This window comes from Stegastes partitus, unplaced genomic scaffold (genome assembly GCF_000690725.1).
Source record: "Stegastes partitus isolate 25-593 unplaced genomic scaffold, Stegastes_partitus-1.0.2 Scaffold631, whole genome shotgun sequence".
Taxonomy (NCBI): domain Eukaryota; kingdom Metazoa; phylum Chordata; class Actinopteri; family Pomacentridae; genus Stegastes; species Stegastes partitus.
Genome location: NW_007578362.1, coordinates 125,411 through 143,770, shown reverse-complemented (window position 1 = coordinate 143,770; position 18,360 = coordinate 125,411). Strand labels below are relative to the sequence as shown.

Here is an 18,360-nt window from a genome sequence, read left to right as displayed (position 1 = left end):
TCTCGCCAAAACCGAAACTAATGTGGCTCTATGTTCTATTCAATGAATTAGAGCAACACACCCGAACTGTAGCCCGGCTTTGCTCTCGGTGCTGTCTCCTGGACATATACGGACTTGCGTACTTGGTCGTGGACTCGTTGTTAATGTACAACTGGAACATCAGCGTACTAGTTGACGTCACCATCTCCATGAGGTCCTCCACATAATGTAGGACTGTTTTATAGGACCAATGGTGAGTAAAGTAAATAACAGCATCCACCCGTGCTCAGTATGGATGGTTAACGTTACTTGTTAAATGAGATGTAACAGGGTCAGTGGTGCAGCAGTGGCTGTGGGTTAAATATATATGTACTATTGTATTAGTAATATATAATATACACTTTATATTTTATTTGATTGTTATTATGATTATTGTTACAACTGAAGAGTTCATTTGCAAAAGAAGACAACTCCATCTTCACAAACCTTCAGAAAACCCACTTTTCCATCGTCTACCTGAGACAACGTCAATCAAACTTCAGTTATCTCTATTTTTCTCATGTCATTTCTACTAAGTCAGATCCACTCAGCTTCAGTTTGATTGATATTATCTCAAGCAAACAACAAAAACAAGTTTTCTGAAAATCTACAAAAACTGAGTTATCTGTTTTTGCAAATGAACTCTTTAATTACAAAGTTACACCTCTCAGTTGTGTGAAACCTTTGCTGGATGGTCCCTGTTAGGTTACACATGTCAACACTGGCCCGATAACCTCATTGTTTCAGATGATGTATTTTTTGTAAATACATAAATAAGCATTTGTTTAATATCAGTATGAAGTGAATAAGAGTTTTTAGTGCTTTAACATCATTGATGTCGTTTTTTTATTGTGCCCCTGTGATCAAACGCTGGCCTCCTCCTGACCCTGGAGTCAGTCAGGATTGAACCCTCGGCTGCTGGACACTTTATTAGGTGCAGTTCCGCGGTGTGCTGGTAGGGGGCAGTGCGGACCGCGGGGATGCCAGCAGGAACATGGCGGTCTGATGTAAGCAAAATGTGGCTTTCAGCTGCCTGAACCAGAGGAAACAACGCGGGAGATGTTTGTAGTTCGCCTTCCGTGAAAGAATACCGGCAGGATTTACATGTCGGTTTGCTCTCTACGGCTCCGGTGATCCTCCACCGCGTAGCTGCCGGTAGCGGAGTTTGGGATTCGATCCCGGGTGGCCGGAGTCCAGCTTCCCGTATTCGGTACGAGGTCTTTCAGCCTTCGCCACCGGGGAAGAAGCCGTGGATCCACACCGGGTGAGCTTTTAACGGTGGTAGTAGTCGGTTACCGGCTGATTTTAAGCACGTTACAGTTGCTTTAGCGACACACTCTACGGCTACTTTAGCCAGTTAGCATTAGCTGTGTGTGAGTTAGCTCAGTAGCGTGGCTAAAACACTATGTGACTCACTGCAATAACAAGCGACTTACTGAAGTTTCCTACTTAAATAACTTAATGCTTTGTATGTTTTGTTTTTGTAACATGCGCCGAATTTATGAGTGACTTTAAAACATGAAGTATCTTAGGTTTTTTTTTGTATGTGGTACCCATGTACACTTGCCTATAGAGAAGACAGCGTAAAACCGACACATTTTTGAATGGACTTTGGTGTAGCTGTGTCAAACGACAGGATATCGACGTGATATCGGTATAACGCGCTTCACTGTGCAATAATTATTAGCAAGCCGTAATGTAAAATATAGCACAGACTCGTATGGTTTTATTGTCTTTCGTTATTCTGTTGAATGGTGGTTGACAACTGTGAGGCAGGCACTCCCAGCCCAAGGAGCAACACTGAGGTAGTATGATGAAACATTACTGATCAATGTGAGCAGTCACTGTATGGCTGCAGGGATACACTTTGCAGATTATACTATGTCTGTCTTAGTTTCTGTTTCTGTCTGTGCAGCAGCAGAAGCAGAGTGAGGAGGAACTCGCTCTACACATGAGGAGGCATCTAACCAGACAACCAGAGCAGCAGAAAGCCAGAGCTGATGGATCCCATTGACTCTGGACAAGGTCTGCCAGCTGTTCTCTCATTTATTGCATTTAGTAGTGGAATATAACTACATACACTGCTCAAGTACTGCGCTTAGGTACAAATCTGAGGTACTTGTACTTGAGGATTTCCATTTCTTGCAACGTTATACTTTTAATGCACTACTTGACACATGATGTACTCTTTACTGCATTTGTGAGATTGTTTTAGTTACTGCTTACTTTTCAGATGGCATTTTCTCATGCCCTTCCTGTCCAAAGTAATAATAATAACAATAATAAAATATCTAGAAAATACATCTCTAATTTTTTAGATGAGATGTTCTTTTATAGATTGTGAAAATTCTACTACCTCTGAAGCTAAAGAAACTATTTAATAAGCCTCTTGGGTTAGCTGTAAGACGATCTCACAGAATATGATGCATTGCTGTAGATCTTCCTTTTTGATTGTTTTTTTTCTCCTGTCTATTGCTCATTTACCCGTGCACACTTGGAGCTGCATGTCAAATAACTCCTTGTATTGTAAAGTTTAAAAAAAAAAAAAGATAATTCTAGCGTGTCCAAAAGTTTTATCAAGCAGCATGAAGGTTGCAGCATGATGCATTTGAGGTCATTTGCCTTGCTTCATTTTACACTTCCTGTGACTAGTACGCATGTCCACATCGACGTGTTGAAGCTGGAACATTATTTTGTGCAGCAGTACATTGATACACTAGGAGGTAATCAGCTCAACCGTAAACACATAAACGTCCAAAAAAATTGTGAAACACTGACAGGGAAGAGTTTATGGCAAATGTGCAAAAGTGAATTTTGCTGTTTATACATATTTGTACATTTTAAGTTTTACATGAAGGACTGTTTTAGGAATGTGGTCGTGATACTTTACTTCATTAGGCTTTGTGGCTTCTACACTTTGTTGAGCTACAGTGGATGATGTTTCAGTCGTGTAGGTGAGCTTTTGCTACTGTGTCCTAAAGATGTTGTCAAGCGATGATTATTCTAATCTTGGAAGGCGCTCAGATTTGATGTGCTGTTTTTTATTTTGGGTGGAGATATGTGAGTAATGAATAGAGAGGGGCTGAGGAGATGTAAATATGTGTTGATTTTCTGACTTACCTAAAACATATTTAGGAATACTTAAAAAAATAACATTATGTTGGGTCAAATTGTGTGATCAAAGTAAGTAATTCAAGGATGTAAATTATTTCATTTGCACAAATGACTAATTCAAGAGCATTACATTCTAATTTGTGCCTATTTCCCTTCATTTCCCACAACATCTGCCATTCTATATATTACAACATTATACATTTTGCTGAATGCATTCTTTTTGTAAGGGGCTGTGAAGGCAGCATTTGTTGGGATGTAACCGTGGGATAGATGAAAACATAGTTGTACACATGTTCCTTTTTGGTTCAGCTCTGTGTCCTCTTAATGGTTCATTCAGTGCTTTTTGGATTTTAATTGTACTATGTCATGTACACATGTGGAATAATGATATCACTGTCCTTGCAGAGCAAGAGAAGCCGTCAGAGCAAAGTAGGGATTTAACACCCAGCTCAAAAGGACGACAACGGAAGAAGAATCCCAAATATTTAGATTATGAAACTGATGACACACCGAGTGTACAACAAAAACTGCCTAGAAAGAGTTTGGGAAGAGAAGGAGCAGCTCCTCAAAAGACACCAGCAAAGAGGGGAAGACCTAAATCTGCCGCACGACGGACTGCAGATGAGGCAAAAGAAGCAACGGACAAAACACCTCCAGAGGTAGATGAAGAGTCTGTGGTAGAGACACCTAAAAAAACAGTTAGAGCGAGGAAAACACCGGCTGGAAGGACTGGTAAAAAAAAAACTCCTGCCAGAAAATCTCCCCTCACCGATGGGAACCTGCCGTCTGTGGAGGTTGTAGTTCAAGATGCCGTGCAGCAGGAAAATGGGACGCCGAAACCAAAGAGGAAATATGTCAGGAAGCAGCCGATACAGAAAGTGGAACCGGTTGAAGATCCACCGAGTGAGAACAACACAGGCCAGCCTCCAGGTGAAGCCGAGGAGCCCGAATCAGGCGGCCGACGCAGGAGAGGAGCTGCCAAAGCGTGAGTTACAGGAAGTCTGATGTTTACAGCAACTACTGATCTACAACATTAGTCCTGCATGTATAATGATGGACGTTTTTAACTGCGGGAGCATAATTTATCTAGTAACAGACAGCAGCTTAACACATCCTCAAAACTGCAAATGTTCTTTAAAACATCGAAAATAGCAATCTCAGAATTTATTATTCAAATATTGTGAACAAAATCTTCCAGGGCGCTGAAGTACCTGCAGATTTTGGCAAAAGAGGTGCTTGGTCACCCCAGCGATGAGCCCGACTCCCAGCCATGTGCCAACAGTGAAGACACCAGCAAAGAACAGAAAAGTTCCCAAGGAAACAAAGGTACAATAGAAATCCTGCTGCCTCTTACTGTCAGCGCATCAGTGTACTTCTGGTTATGCTGTACTTAAATGCAATGTTAAATTACATCACCGATATTGAAGGGTTTATCTGTGTGTATCCTGACATTAGTTACGCTTCATTTTCCTGCAGTGCGTAGAGGTAGGAAGAGGAAACATCATGACAGTGATGCTGCAGAGGATGAAGACTTTGTTCCAGGTGTTGAAGAAGACGAGGAGGCTAAAGAGATGGAGGATGAAGATGAAGATGAAGAAGCAGAGGAGTCAGACTTAGACTCAGACTTCGACTCGAGGACACTTGGAAGAAGTCAAGTGGTGTTTAATTCCAACAAGAACAATGTTAGTGTGTTTTTTTTTCTAATCTTTACTGTATTTTTTTAATCGTAGTGCCCCCTGTGAGTCAGTGGGTTGGTTCTGTGAGATTCAAGTTGTTATTCGAGGAGTTCCGTTATAATTGATCAGTCTTATTAAACAGATTGTCAGACTTTCAGAAGATGATGCTTTTTATGGAGCATTTAAGATGGATTTGGATGCTAAATTGACACTGAATGGTAGATTTTTCTCCTCTCTCTTCTGAGTATCGTATATTTGGATTAGCGATTGGGCTGCAAGATGACTCGGTGGTTAGCATCGTTGCCTCGCAGCGAGAAGGCCGTGGTTAGGACACCGGGATCTTTCTGCGTGGAGTTTGCATGTTCTCTCCGTGCAGCGTGGGTTCTCTCCGGGTTCTCTGGCTTCCTCCCACACAGTCCAAAAACATGTTGAGGTTAATTGGTGATTCTAAATTGTCCGTAGGTGTGAATGTGAGTGTGCTTGGTTGTCTGTCTCTAAGTGTAGCCCTGTGATAGACTGGTGACCTGTCCAGGGTGTCCCCTGCCTTCACCCTGAGTCAGCTGGGATAGATTCCAGCCCCCCATGACCCTAGTGAGGATTAAGCGGTGTACAGATGATGGATGGATTAGCGATCATTCCTATTGGTTACTCACTCCCTTAATGTTGTTATACGGAGGAACTTCTTCTGACATCAGTAAACACATTTTGTTGGATTATAATGGAAAGTTTAGATAAAAATTGCATCAATTCATCTACAAAATTATCACAAGCAAGGAGCTTCATAACTGGAATTACAGGTGGTCTAAAGCAAAGCATTAACCACTATTGTTTAACTGTAAGTGAAGCATCTTTTAAGAGAAAATTCGACATGTGCAGAATTAATGTAGCAGACTGAGAGGAAACAAAGAAGTGCATAATGGCAAAAACTTTTTTCTCCTGCAGTTGTGCCCGTATCCTAAACCTCTGAACGGACTCAGCATCACCATCATGAAACCTGCCTGGGAATCCATCGAGGCCACCAAGAAATTGTAAGTAGTTGCATTCGCTCCCGTCCTCTGGTTGTGTTTGCTTTAAGTCGCCTCAGTTTGGGAGTGTTATTGTAGCCAAAGTATTTGTAAATGTGTATGGAGGGTTGTGTGTCTGTATCTTAAAATGTGTCTCCGTAGTGAGATTTGTAAATGTGTGAAAGAGTTTGTCAATGCAAGCAAAGATATGAATAGATGAAAAATCTAAGTTACAAGTGCTGGAAATCACCAGTTTTAAGTCAAGCGGGCCTCACAGTGGGTTGTCTTTTTGAGCGTGACTTTTGCTACACTTCTACCGTGACAGATTTGTATTTGTAACTTGAAGGTTTCTGTGCCGCCATGCTTCATCCTCCTCTGTGTTACATATCTGTATTTTTAGACTTGACTGCCAGATTATGAGACTTAATATCTGTTATCCTTAAAGAGAATATTCTACCACAGTGTCGCGTGCCCTTAAAGACTTTGGGGGACAGCGCCACCTGATGGCTTGCAGGCGGCATAACTACTGAGGTACAGAGATGAGATGAACGAGCCTGTGAGTCTGAGCACAGGGCAAAGAAACCCTGAAGTTACAGACACAAATCTCTCACGGCAGAAGTGAAGCAAAAATCCCTGAAAAAACCAAATGAGGTCCGCTTCACTTGTAACTTGTCTGTATTTCCAGCACCTGCAGCCAGATACTAGTGACTTTTCATTGATTAATATCTTTGTACGCATTGACAAATCTCACTACGGACACACAGATTGAGACACACAACTCTCCATACATGTTTACACATATTTTCACTACAATAATACCCCCATAGTCAGACTTTTAAGAACTGACAACAGAGGCGACGCACGTCTGCTTTAAAAGTCACACATTCACTACTAAGAATAATAATTGCCAGCACAACCAGCAAGTATCGTTGTCCTCCCGCTGGACATCTGCAATAACTGTCATATTTCAAACATCTGCATCAGAAAGAATTCACTTTTAGTTTGTCCTTTTTTTTTTCTCTTCTAACACAGACATCATGTAAAAATGCTGAGTCATTCATAATATCATTTTACAAACACAAATAGGTCCAAAACAACTCTGGGAAAACAAGCCACTGACAAACACCTGCTTGTTTACTAAACTGCTTGTTATTTTTAGCCGTGTGCTCATGTGTGTTTCCAGCCGGGAAGAGCACTGCAGCAGCTGGGTGTTCCCAGAGTGGGTCCCCTCCACCAGCGACTGGGATCCTGTAGCACAAAGGTAGCTGGTTTGACCTCTGTTTGTAATTACTGAGTTAATCCACGTCTTTTAATGGGCTCATAGTAGCAAAAATGAAGTTTTTTTAGTTTTACCATCAAATACTTTCCAACTCTCTGCTTCACAAAAGCTGCTGCATAAATAAACCTAATGAGTAACTTTGCTTTTTTTTTTAAAAAACGCTTATCCAATAAAAGTTCTCAGCACAGTAAACTATACTGAATACGCTCTGATTATGTTTCAAAACTGCCAATTTTTGTGTATCAAGAAATTAAACTAAAAGCATCTAGTTTGTCTTTCGGGCGCTCTGAGTTGCCAGATGGTTTTCATATCTCGCCAGCTGGAGATCAGTTGTGTTGGTAAAACAGCTGATTGTTAATATTGTTTTCTTGTTTTACATTACATTAACAGTAGACGCTTTCAAACTATGCAGGAACAAGAGCGCAAAACTGGAAGCATATGCCATTTCCAAAACTTGCTAAAGGTACATTCCGTACAATTAATATACTTAGAGATGATTAATTAGCATTAGCATGGATTTTTGAGACAGTCTGAGATGTTTCTAGTCTGGAGCAGATGAAAGGCAACGACTCTGCTGTCTGGGTTTAGCAGTAACTTAGCTTAGCTTAGCTGAGTTGCAACCACAAGATTCTCAGAGAGATGAGAAGGTTTCACTGACAGGTCATCGAGGCAGCTTGGAGGCAGGACGTCGCTATTGCAACAACACGTCATCAATAGGGTGAAACTAACCCGTCTGACGGCTGTCTAAACCCAGCTTCCTATTAGTGGGAGAATTAGTTGGGACAATTATAGGAAGATCCGACATCGAAGGTTCGAAAAATAATCAGTTCCCTTACCTGACCAGATAACCAGCACCAGGCTTTTGAAATGGACGTGAGTGACAACAGGAAGTCAAATGTAGTAAATGGACAAGAGAAGCAGTGTAGGACTACTTGTGCAGGCAGACAGCAGCATTCTGGGTTATGTGCAGAGATCTGCCAGCAGACGCAGGAGTTGGAGACGAGACGTGGTTTTAGACATCATGGAAGCATCTGCTGTACATGTTTGGTGAGATATGTATCAAAAACAAGTTCATTATCTTTGTGTATTTGTGTGTTATTGCAGTGACTTGGAAACATACCTGCCTCAGGAGGTTCGCTCGGCTCCTTTCAGAGTGTCCAGAGAAGGTCTGATGGAGGAGGACACGCCTCTACAAAGACTCAGCAGGTGAGACTGATGAGCATCTAGATGAAGATTCTTATTCATATTTTCATCTGGATTCAAAGCTGGATAAATGTAGTTCAGCATCAGGTATCTCCTTTAGTACACACATAATAACTACACCAAGTCTTACATGAAGTTAGATGTTGCTTCTTCATTTGTTACTTCTGTGTTCTTGTTTTTCACATGTCAGTGTTTATCCATGTAACGCCAAGTGCATCATATTTGATACATGACTTTTTAAGACCTCTATATCATCAGTGTGATATCTTTTTTCTCCTGAAAAACCTGGTGTATGCATGATCCAGATAATTATTTTTGTTGGTTTGTAGTGGGGAAGAAATAAAGTAAACATGTGTTGCAATGTTTGTGTTTTTTTCTGCATTTTTCTTCGATTGCTGGAATTTTCTTTTATTTCTGTGGTGTGTCACTGACAGGTTCGAGGCACTGCCTCCTCACCCAGAACGCTGGGACATGTGGCTGTATACCGGCGGACCAGTCTGGGCCCTGGAGTGGTGTCCGACACCTGATGGTGCTATTGCCACCCAGTACATGGCGCTGGTCTGCCATCGAGGGATGGATGACCTGCACTACGCTAACAAGACTGGGCCAGGTTCTGGACTTGTTCAGCTGTGGGACGTGGGCAAACTGGAGTACAACAGCAGGTACAGATGAAATGTGCACGGTGGGGCACCCCAGATGAATTCAATTCAAATAACTTTATTTATCCCCTAGGGGCAATTCAGAAAGGATGTTGGAAGCTGACTATGATCTGAAAGATTATTTTCAGTGGTTCTCAGTGAAAAATATCAGATTGGCTATCAAAAACAAAAAGCTTAAATATTTACACAACAAAGCAGCAAACAATCACATCTAACACTGAATCAATGATTTTTTTTGGCATTTATCATAAATAAATAATTGAAAAGAATTATTACTCATCAAAATAGTCATGACTGGTTTTCCGTGAATTGGCTCTTCAGTTTGACTCCTACATTTTGCAGTGCTGTGGATTTGATTTTTCCAGAGCTTGAAAGACTTTTATTTATTTTAATTTAATTGTTAAATGGTCTCCACTTATACAGCACCTTTTAACCTTCATTAGGTCTATAAAGCACTTTCCATCGTTTCCACACACCAGTGGCAGCAGAGTTGCCATGCCATGTGTTTGTCTGCCATCAGAAACAATTTGGGCCTTACTGTTTTGTCCAAGGACACTTGGGCATGTCAAAGCACTGGAGACTGGCCAGCCCTATATTTTGAGGAGAAACCTGCTCTACCACCGGAGCGACCTTTAGCTTTTTTATATATTGATCTTCTTCATTGTTGTCCTCTTCCTCCACTCCTGTCCCTGCAGCCCAGACTGCCAGCCAGCCCTGGCCTACGGTTTGGCCGTGGACAATGGCTTCATAAGATATATAAAGTGGTGTCCTGCAGGAGGTTGGGAGCTTCCCAACTGTGTCAGAAAGGTACAGTGTTTTTAAGAAAGAAGTGCAGCATGAAGTGTTATGGCCTGTAGCTGAATCTGACATTTAGGATTGATGCTGTCTCCTTTTAGGCTCCTTTCCTGCCCAGACTGGGTCTTCTGGCTGTAGCCACCTCCAACTGCGTGGTCACCATTTACAGCCTGCCCCACCCAGATGCTCTGCACTCCGGTGAGAAGCTAGCTAACTCAGGTAGGACTGTAATCATTAGTCATGACTTACTAGCTTTTCCCTTCAGATTGGTTTGCAGTAATTACAACCACTCAGTTACAGTAAGATACACAAAGTTCTAAATCAGTACACAACCCTGACCAGACCCCGATACAGTGAGTTGTGTTCTGTGTTCACCAGAGGGCAGTGTTGGCTCACTAAAGCCTCAAGTCACTCTGTTGAATACCAGTTTTCTGCTGTTGCCTGTGAGGACTCAGGACTGCAACAAGCATTGCATCACTGTTGGTTTTAGGATCGTTTCAGCACTGTAGTAAATACGGCTTCACCCTGGATTTGTTTACATCCTCCTAAAGAACACCCAGCTGCTGATTTTGACATCAGCTTTTCTCTTTTCCGTACTCGATTTATAAAACACAACAAAAAATATAAACAGGAGCTTCCAGCAGGCGGCAGACTCGCTTAGAAGCAACAGCAAAAGATGCATTAAAAAAAATCAGGAACTTACAGGTTTGAAATCGTTAAGGGCCAACTTTAATATACAGTTTCAGTAATACCTGTATTAACTGTTGGTTGTTAACAAATGAAAACATCTGAAAGCTGGGCTGGTAATATTATGGAGGTAAAAGAAGTCAGAAGTTCTCACATGATGACATTGCTGAAGAATTTGTGGAAAAGTATCGGATTGTAAATTTCAGATTACATTCTTAATTAATAGTCGGCCACTTCATCAGTCAACAATCGACTAATCATTGAAAAAGGTCAAGTACAGTAGCATGTTTTTGTATGCTGATGATGCCACTTTTAACCATGGATATAACACCTGCCATTAAAAAGCTCAGATCCATTTGCCACTCGGCTGTGAGACTGCCGTGCCAGGTAACGTTGGCTGATCTTTATTGCATGAGCTCTGGCTGGAGGCCATTAAACGCCACAGAAGTCTCTGTCATGACACCCATTGCTACCTAAACCCCCCACAATGCTTTCTGCAGAACCCTACAGAACCTCTTAAAACCCAGTATGGCCTCTTTGAATAGCTTTATATGCCTGACCACAAGTCGAAAACTTTAGAATTCTCTATTTACGACAGAAAAAAACTTTAAATCCTCACTACAGAGAAGCTAAGCAGATGCCACTTCTGACAGAAAAAAATGACAAGTAATTATCAAACTAGTTAGCTAATTAATTTCCTGTTGATTAAATAATTGATGAATAGTTTTACTCATTATAATGATTATGTTACAGGCGTTCGTACACAGCAGACTGAACTCATCAGTAAGCATGTGATCAATCAAACAGCAGCTTATCCATCACATCAGACACGGACCTCATTAACTCGACCAGATCTTATGGACAGTATCCATGAAGACCCTCTCTCCACTTGTGTGTGTGCATATTCAGAGCTCGAGGGTCTATAAAACTATTTCACGCGGCTTTAACAACGGCAGCAGAGAATGCACGTGCACACACACACACACACACACACACACACACACACACACACACACACATAACGCTCTCCTGGAGTGTGAGTATATGCTGACATTATGGATGGTGGAGCCTGTGGTCCAGTCCATTCAGATCACTGCGTCAGCCGCCTCTGGGGCTCTGCTGATAGAAGGCTATATGAATGAGATTAATGGCGAACTTATCTGCCACATCCATCATACACAGAAGCCCAGTTATGTCTACATGTGTGTGTGTGTGTGTGTGTGTGTTTATCTGTCTGCGTGTGCCCAGCGCTACGGGCTAATCTGATTTAACATAACACCAGTGTAAGATCGCACCATTTCAGCTTTCAAAATAAATGCTTGCACGCTTACATTGTATCACGGTCGACACAAGCGTCTTCCATCCCATTAAGCCTTGTCTTATGGGGCATGTCCTCTTGAGCACGGTGTAACATGAGCGTTGAGTGATATTTGTGTTTGGCGGCCTGTAATTACTTTTTTTTTGGGGGGTGAAGAATGCTCTTGCGCTGCATTTTTTTCAACGTATAGGAGACACAATGCAATATATTCTTAAACATTTTCTTACCCGAGGTAGCATTTATCTATTGGCCATGACAGAACCTCAGTTATTCACCTATAATTCTGTGCCTCCCCCTAGAAAGCGATGCCTTTACTCTCATTTAAGGGCACCACTATAGAGGAGCTCATGCACAGTCAATCATATCTTAATATTAAAGTGAAATTCTGGTTGACATCAGACTCCACTACATTACACATGGCTTGGTTTTATAATCAAGAAAAATTTCTAGTGCCTGAATGTGGACATAAAAAGCTGTATAGAACCTGACATTTCTATTCTTTTACCTTTTCCACCCAGTGCTTCATGGCCTCTGGTTTCCATTTTATTTTGTGGCCATGGATCATTGGGTCCAGTTTCCAAAGAGCTACTCCTGCTACATCAGCCCCCTGCTTCCAACCACAGGTTATAGTTATTGGATAGAAAGGTTGCAGAAAGCTCACATGTGAAGATAACTGCACCAAAACACAGAGATAACTGCCCTGACAAACGTAGGACTAACACTGAGTTTTCGGCCATGGTTGTAGTCACAGGTCATGAGTCCAAGTTACCCCCATGCACCTATAACACCTCTCTAAAATGTTAAACAATTGGGTGTCAGTCTTTTTTTTCTCTCAACATGAATGTCTTAATGTTATCTCAAAGGCTACTCCACATTTTGAGAAAAAGGACAAACATGTATTTATCTTTTTTTGTTTGTTTTTGGTGATGGTGGTCTAATTTAAACATGTTCTCTGGGTCGGTTTATAAGATATCCACCATTTACCCTGTTAGCACCAGAGCCTGCAGCTTCTGAGGTCGACCAGTGGGTCCATCTTGACAGAAGGTGATAGTGTCTAGATTGTAGTCTGATGGGACTCTCCTAATGGTTGTGAAGACCCCTGACCTTCCCTCTAGCACCACCATTTTCACCAGATACAATGGCCAGAATGCCGTGAAGGGGATGCTACTGATTGTGTCTTTATCTTAATACTAAAAAGGCCAAAACCACCATATCATTATCATTATCATTTTAGCCATTCTCATGAGGTCACTCTAGATACTAGAAAGTGCTAACATGCTAAAATGAAGCAATAAATTCAATGATGAATATTGCACGAACAAAAAAACAACCCTATATAGTATTTCTACACAAAACAGTTCAGCATGTACCTTGGTTTAGGTGTCAGCATTCCATAGCAGATTAAAAAAGAAGCATCCCTTTTTTCCCCATTTATTTTCAAAAAAAGAAAAAACATCACAAGTTTTTAATTAGCCCTAATTCTTACTATAACTTAACTTCTGCATACTGTCAATAACAAAAAGACAACAATCCAGCAATGCACCTAAATTAAAAATTTAAGTCAGCATCTCAGCTTTAAAAATTGCACCAAGTAACGCTGCCTTTCTCTGTTTTTCAGTAGCTGAAGAAATGTAAATGGCAAAATGTTCCGTCTGTGCTGCTTTGATATCTAGTTCGGGTGATCAGTACATCTGGGTGAAGCTGCTGAATATATGTTGGGATGTTGAATGTGTTTCCACACACAGATCCTACAATCATCTGTGGAAATAGTATCTATAAATGCCAGCTGATGATATTAAAGCATCCGACGGCAGGAATAATAGACAAATACATCATTATCTCTTCACACGCTGCTGCCTTTATTCCATATTGGAGCATTATGATGGTCTGGTTGGTCTTCTTTGATTTGATCAGGTGACATCTGCTTTTTCAAAACTGGTGATCACAAAGTTGTAGTTGGTCATGCTGGTCACAATAATCCCAGCCTCTGATCAGAGAAAAAAATAACTGATTGATTGTTTCTCTTAAATGCAATAGATGCAAACCACCATGAAGGAACATAATGAAAACACAGATTTCAGTCGTGTGAACAAACCAATCATGCTCCCTCTCTGGCTCATAAACAGCCTGTCTTATCTATACATGATAGAGCCTCTCCATCACTCATGCAGGCTTTCTGAGAAACACTAGTCTGTTTCTACCTGGGCCCCTCGTCCCCTCCATCTGTATCCAAACACCTCCTCTGGTGGAGGCTGCGTCTTGCGGATGCTGGTGGTCGCTCATGTGAGATGGATTCGCAATCAGAAAACAACCAACACCCAAGACCTCCACCTAAAACAACGCACTCCCGGTGGTTTGAGTGCAGACGGATTTGACCCCAGGGTGCATGCAGAGGTGCTTAAGGGCTTACAGCTAAAGATTGTTGGGTTAACCCTATTCAGGACTTTCGGGGTCTTCTGGACCCCAGGCCATTTGGTTTAGGTGACAGGTATTGGGTTGTTTTTTTTTTGTTTGTTTTTTTTTTTTGAAGATTTTTTTTTTATATAAAAAGAGGGACATTTGTCATGCATTTGGAACCCAAAATATGTCAACTTATCAGAAAATGTATCAAACATTAAAAGTCTATAATGAATAACAACAAATATTTTGCACACATTCTTTCTTGGTGTCTAATGGACCCCGAAAGACCTTCTACGTATGGAAACATGAAAGTCCTGAATAGGGTTAAACTTGCACTCCTATTATTCTACCCATCAGTCTTTGTACTGCGTATTCTACAACGACATGCCCCAAATGTAAAGTTCAAGACGGACATTTCACCCCCACTCTTGTCCGCCACCACATTTACTTCACTGCAACTCCTAAAGATCAAAGACAAAATTTGTACATGAACTTTTACATGTGCTCTGTTATCTTTCAGTGACCATTACATCAGATAGACAGTTGTCTGTAATCAGAGAGTGACTGCAGCAGACACAAACCTGAAGCATTTCAAAGTAATGCATGCAACTTAATCATATGATTTCCAGTAAGATGTGAAAAACTTCTGCAGGCTTTCAACCAACAACTCTCCTGGCATGTGTGATTTTGAGCTGTTGCCCCCAAAGCTTATTTTGCAGGTAGAAAAATACCTTTCATCGACTGTATTTCAGAGGGTTACATTTATTTTGAACTGGCCCTAGAGCAGCAGGGGAGGGATGGAGAAAGGTACCTGTAACGGTGTGAGAAATGACCAGTGAATTTCTTCACGGCGCCTCTCGGCCTGACGTGATGAGCACTAATTGAATGAAGATTAGCTATCTTACGTGACCATAGCTGGATATAATTTCTGCGAGTTTCGGTATCAGCTGATAGGGTTAAAGGTGAAATTGGCTTGGATGGCGTTAAACAGTGTGTGTGTGTGTGTGTGTGTGTGTGTGTGTGTGTCTTTCCCTTTCTCCCTCCACCAGCCCAGCGCTGTTAGCCACAGATAATTATAAATGGCTTTTGTCCATCCAGTCACCAGAATGAATGAGCAAGTGAATGAGAAGAGCGGGCCGTTAAAGCCCAAGAAATGGAGGGCGGAGGAGGTTGGAAGGAAGGGAGGAAAAAAAAAAAAAAGACAAAAGGGAGAATGTGAGACAGCGTAGTGAACTCACATAATTTACAGCGGCGTTCTCCATCAGACAAGGATCTATAATTGAAATGACAAAGAAGATGCATCACCGAGCCAGTTGTTAGTGTTGGAAGCTATGAATTTTAGGTCTAGTAGCTGACAGTTCTTGTATCCCTACTCTGTCAATCACCAAGCACTTAGTTAGGATTGGGGGGAGAAGTAGGTGGGAGCATTCTGGTTTTATTCATTGGAAGCATCGGTCTGGTATTAGTCCTTAGTTTAGGGGTTTAGTGTTAATATTATTTCCGGTTATGGTTTAAAGGGTCGGCTTTTACATGATAAGATGGGTTCATGGTTGAAAACTGGACTACAGGAGGTTTGGTGTAGATAGACTTTAATATTGTTAATTTATAGGCACTTAAACAAAAAACTTAAAAATAAATATACAGTGCTGACTCATCATAGGCATCAGTTAGATTGAAGCTTTGTGCACAAGAATTCATCATCTTAGGGCTGAGCTATGCAGGTGAGAAATTTCTAATGATGAAATATTTAATTTTGGTTAATATTCATCATTATCAATTAATTTTTATTGACCTGTATTCTCAAAAACAGAAGCAATAGGTTTTAGAATTTAACTACCCTACTTCTACGATCAAGGTAGACAATATCATTAATGTTAACACAACAATGATAAACACACAAATATACACGTAAAATAAATAATGATAAAGAAGTTATTCCTCCTAAATACACATTAATAAAAGAAAGTAAGTTAAAATCTGTAGGTACACAGAGGACGACCATCGTGAAGCAACTTCACTTTGCTGACGTGAGCGTTCAAAGTGACTGGCCTGGATGGGGGCCCGGCACCAGCCCTTGAACAACACATCAAGTCTGCCTGTCCCTGCAGTGAGCCATCAGGAATGCATCGCTTATAAAGAGATGTTTGGGGACGTGAGGGTCAGAAGTGTTTTGACTGTGAAGCCCATCAACCACTAGTCCACAGCAGGGGAGGTCTGCATGTATAGATGGAGACAGTCAGAGGCCGAGGAAATTGGCACTGAAGCCAATGGGAGAGTGATGGAGGGCAAGGGGGCTACAAGGCTACAATAGACTCTTTATGAGCCAGGGAGGAAGCATCCTCGGGGTTTTGTTCATACAACCAAATTTTTTTTTATTTATGTGCTTTCATAGCAGTTTGCATTTAATCAATTTGATCAAATTTTCTATACGTTCCCAGTAGTGTCAATATAATCTCCAAGTACACACTGCTGTCCTTGTAGTTGTGGACTACACGTGGATGTCCATAGAGTGGTGCGTATTGACTCTTGCAGAACTGTGGAGATTACAAAATGTGTCATTAAAACTACCAAAGTATTTTCTTATTGCTGTTGATGAAGTGTCTATGGGCAGTAGATATTGCCAGCATTTATCTCCCACCCCTACTTTATCAGGATTAGATAAAACAGATCAGATAAAACCCCATTCTACAAGTTTTTCAAGTTTCATCACAGAAAACATGATGTTACCTCAGTAAACGAAGGCGACGTCCACAAATAACACATCAAAACCTGCTTAAGTACAAGTTTAAAAGAAGGATAATATAGACGTTAAGAGTAAGAAGGATGTGACCCAACCAAACCTTTCAAGCCCACTCCTCATCCGTGCATCCTGATGGGTTGAGCCTACAAATTACCAACCACACTGTTGTAATTGGTGCCATGTGGAATGTAGGTGCCAAGTTTTGTCAAGGTAAGATGAAGGAAGAGTGGAATAACAAATCCAGTGTCTCTTGTAAATGCAAGTGTATTCACAGTTAAGAAAAGCACAGAAAAAGCGGAAAATCTGTCAGTAATGTAGTGTCTACGTTCACTTTTAAGCCATCTTAGGCTTCTGTTAAACCCAAGTCCGAGTTGTAGAGCCATGTCGGATAACATGAGTCGACATATTCCGCTGACAGCATGCGTGGAGGTCACATCAGGTCTTTCAGCAGAGCTAGAAGAGCAAGGCTTGATGTACAACTCAAGAGGCTTATATAAAAGCACTAGTGTGTGTTTTTCTGAGGCCGAGGTGAGTTGATGGAGGGTGCAGAAGACTGAAGAGGACACTATTGATCTCGACTCTCAGTAATCTAAACTGGAGGAGGAGAGAAAACTAATGATCCGGAACAGTCCGACACCTTTTTTTTGTTATTGGATTTTACATCTATTAAACTCAACGGTGATAGTCGAGACGCGCGCAGCAGAATTACTGCCAAAGTGGTGCCGAGCATCCAGTCATTTTGTAAACGCATCAGAGGCGTACTTAGGTTGGCAATGTCGGTTCGTCCTCTGATCTGTCCAACACGTCGTATTCCATCATTTGGACGGCTTCTCATAAGCACTGAATTGATAAAGTTTGATTCATTTCCTGGTGATGGCAAAGTCAGGACACATTATATTGTCTTGTCTTCCGTCCCATTATTGGGAAGGCGATGTCTCTTCGTAATTAAACAATTCATACACTAGTCATGACAAATTTTGTGATGAAATTTTATATCCAAAAGATCTAAAGTCAAGTCGGGGCAGGAGTCTTTGATGGAAACTGTAACTTGAGTGGTTGGTGGAGGCATACAGTCGCATGATGGATATTTTCATGACCCTTTGACACTTCATCGAGCACATAGGTTATATTTCCTACTTGTTCACACTTTAGGTTAAATCAATGATATTGATTTTGCTACTTTAGGGTTAATACTAGCAGGCTAACATTCTAAAAGCAAGCAACTTTCATGCTTTATTAGTATCATGCAAGCTTACGTGCTCCCCTCTAGCATCTAGTCATTGCTGCATGCTTGACCACACGCTGTAAACTAGAACTTGTGATTCATAAAGGCCACAGCAGCTGTGCTTTTTGCTGTCTGAGATGATGGCATGCTAAATGTCAGCATATTATTAGGGTTTTAGCTATGAGCTTGTTAAGCTTGCAGTAGACAGAAATCTAGAGAAGTTCAAATAAAGACAGAATATG

The 18,360-nt window shown here is 41.2% G+C and overlaps 1 protein-coding gene across 1 annotated transcript in view; it reads left to right on the top strand.

Annotated features, from left to right (window-relative positions):
• Positions 1-1,014: 1,014 nt before the first annotated feature.
• gtf3c2 (general transcription factor IIIC, polypeptide 2, beta) overlaps positions 1,015-18,360 on the top strand; it is a 35,995-nt gene continuing 18,649 nt past the window's right edge. Inside the window, exons 1-11 of the mRNA XM_008289677.1 lie at positions 1,015-1,282; positions 1,934-2,043; positions 3,538-4,117; positions 4,331-4,458; positions 4,609-4,814; positions 5,751-5,836; positions 6,996-7,073; positions 8,196-8,297; positions 8,729-8,956; positions 9,649-9,760; positions 9,850-9,967. Coding sequence (XP_008287899.1) covers positions 2,019-2,043; positions 3,538-4,117; positions 4,331-4,458; positions 4,609-4,814; positions 5,751-5,836; positions 6,996-7,073; positions 8,196-8,297; positions 8,729-8,956; positions 9,649-9,760; positions 9,850-9,967 — 1,663 coding nt within the window. The 5' untranslated portion in view covers positions 1,015-1,282; positions 1,934-2,018. The remainder of the gene's footprint in view (positions 1,283-1,933; positions 2,044-3,537; positions 4,118-4,330; positions 4,459-4,608; positions 4,815-5,750; positions 5,837-6,995; positions 7,074-8,195; positions 8,298-8,728; positions 8,957-9,648; positions 9,761-9,849; positions 9,968-18,360) is intronic.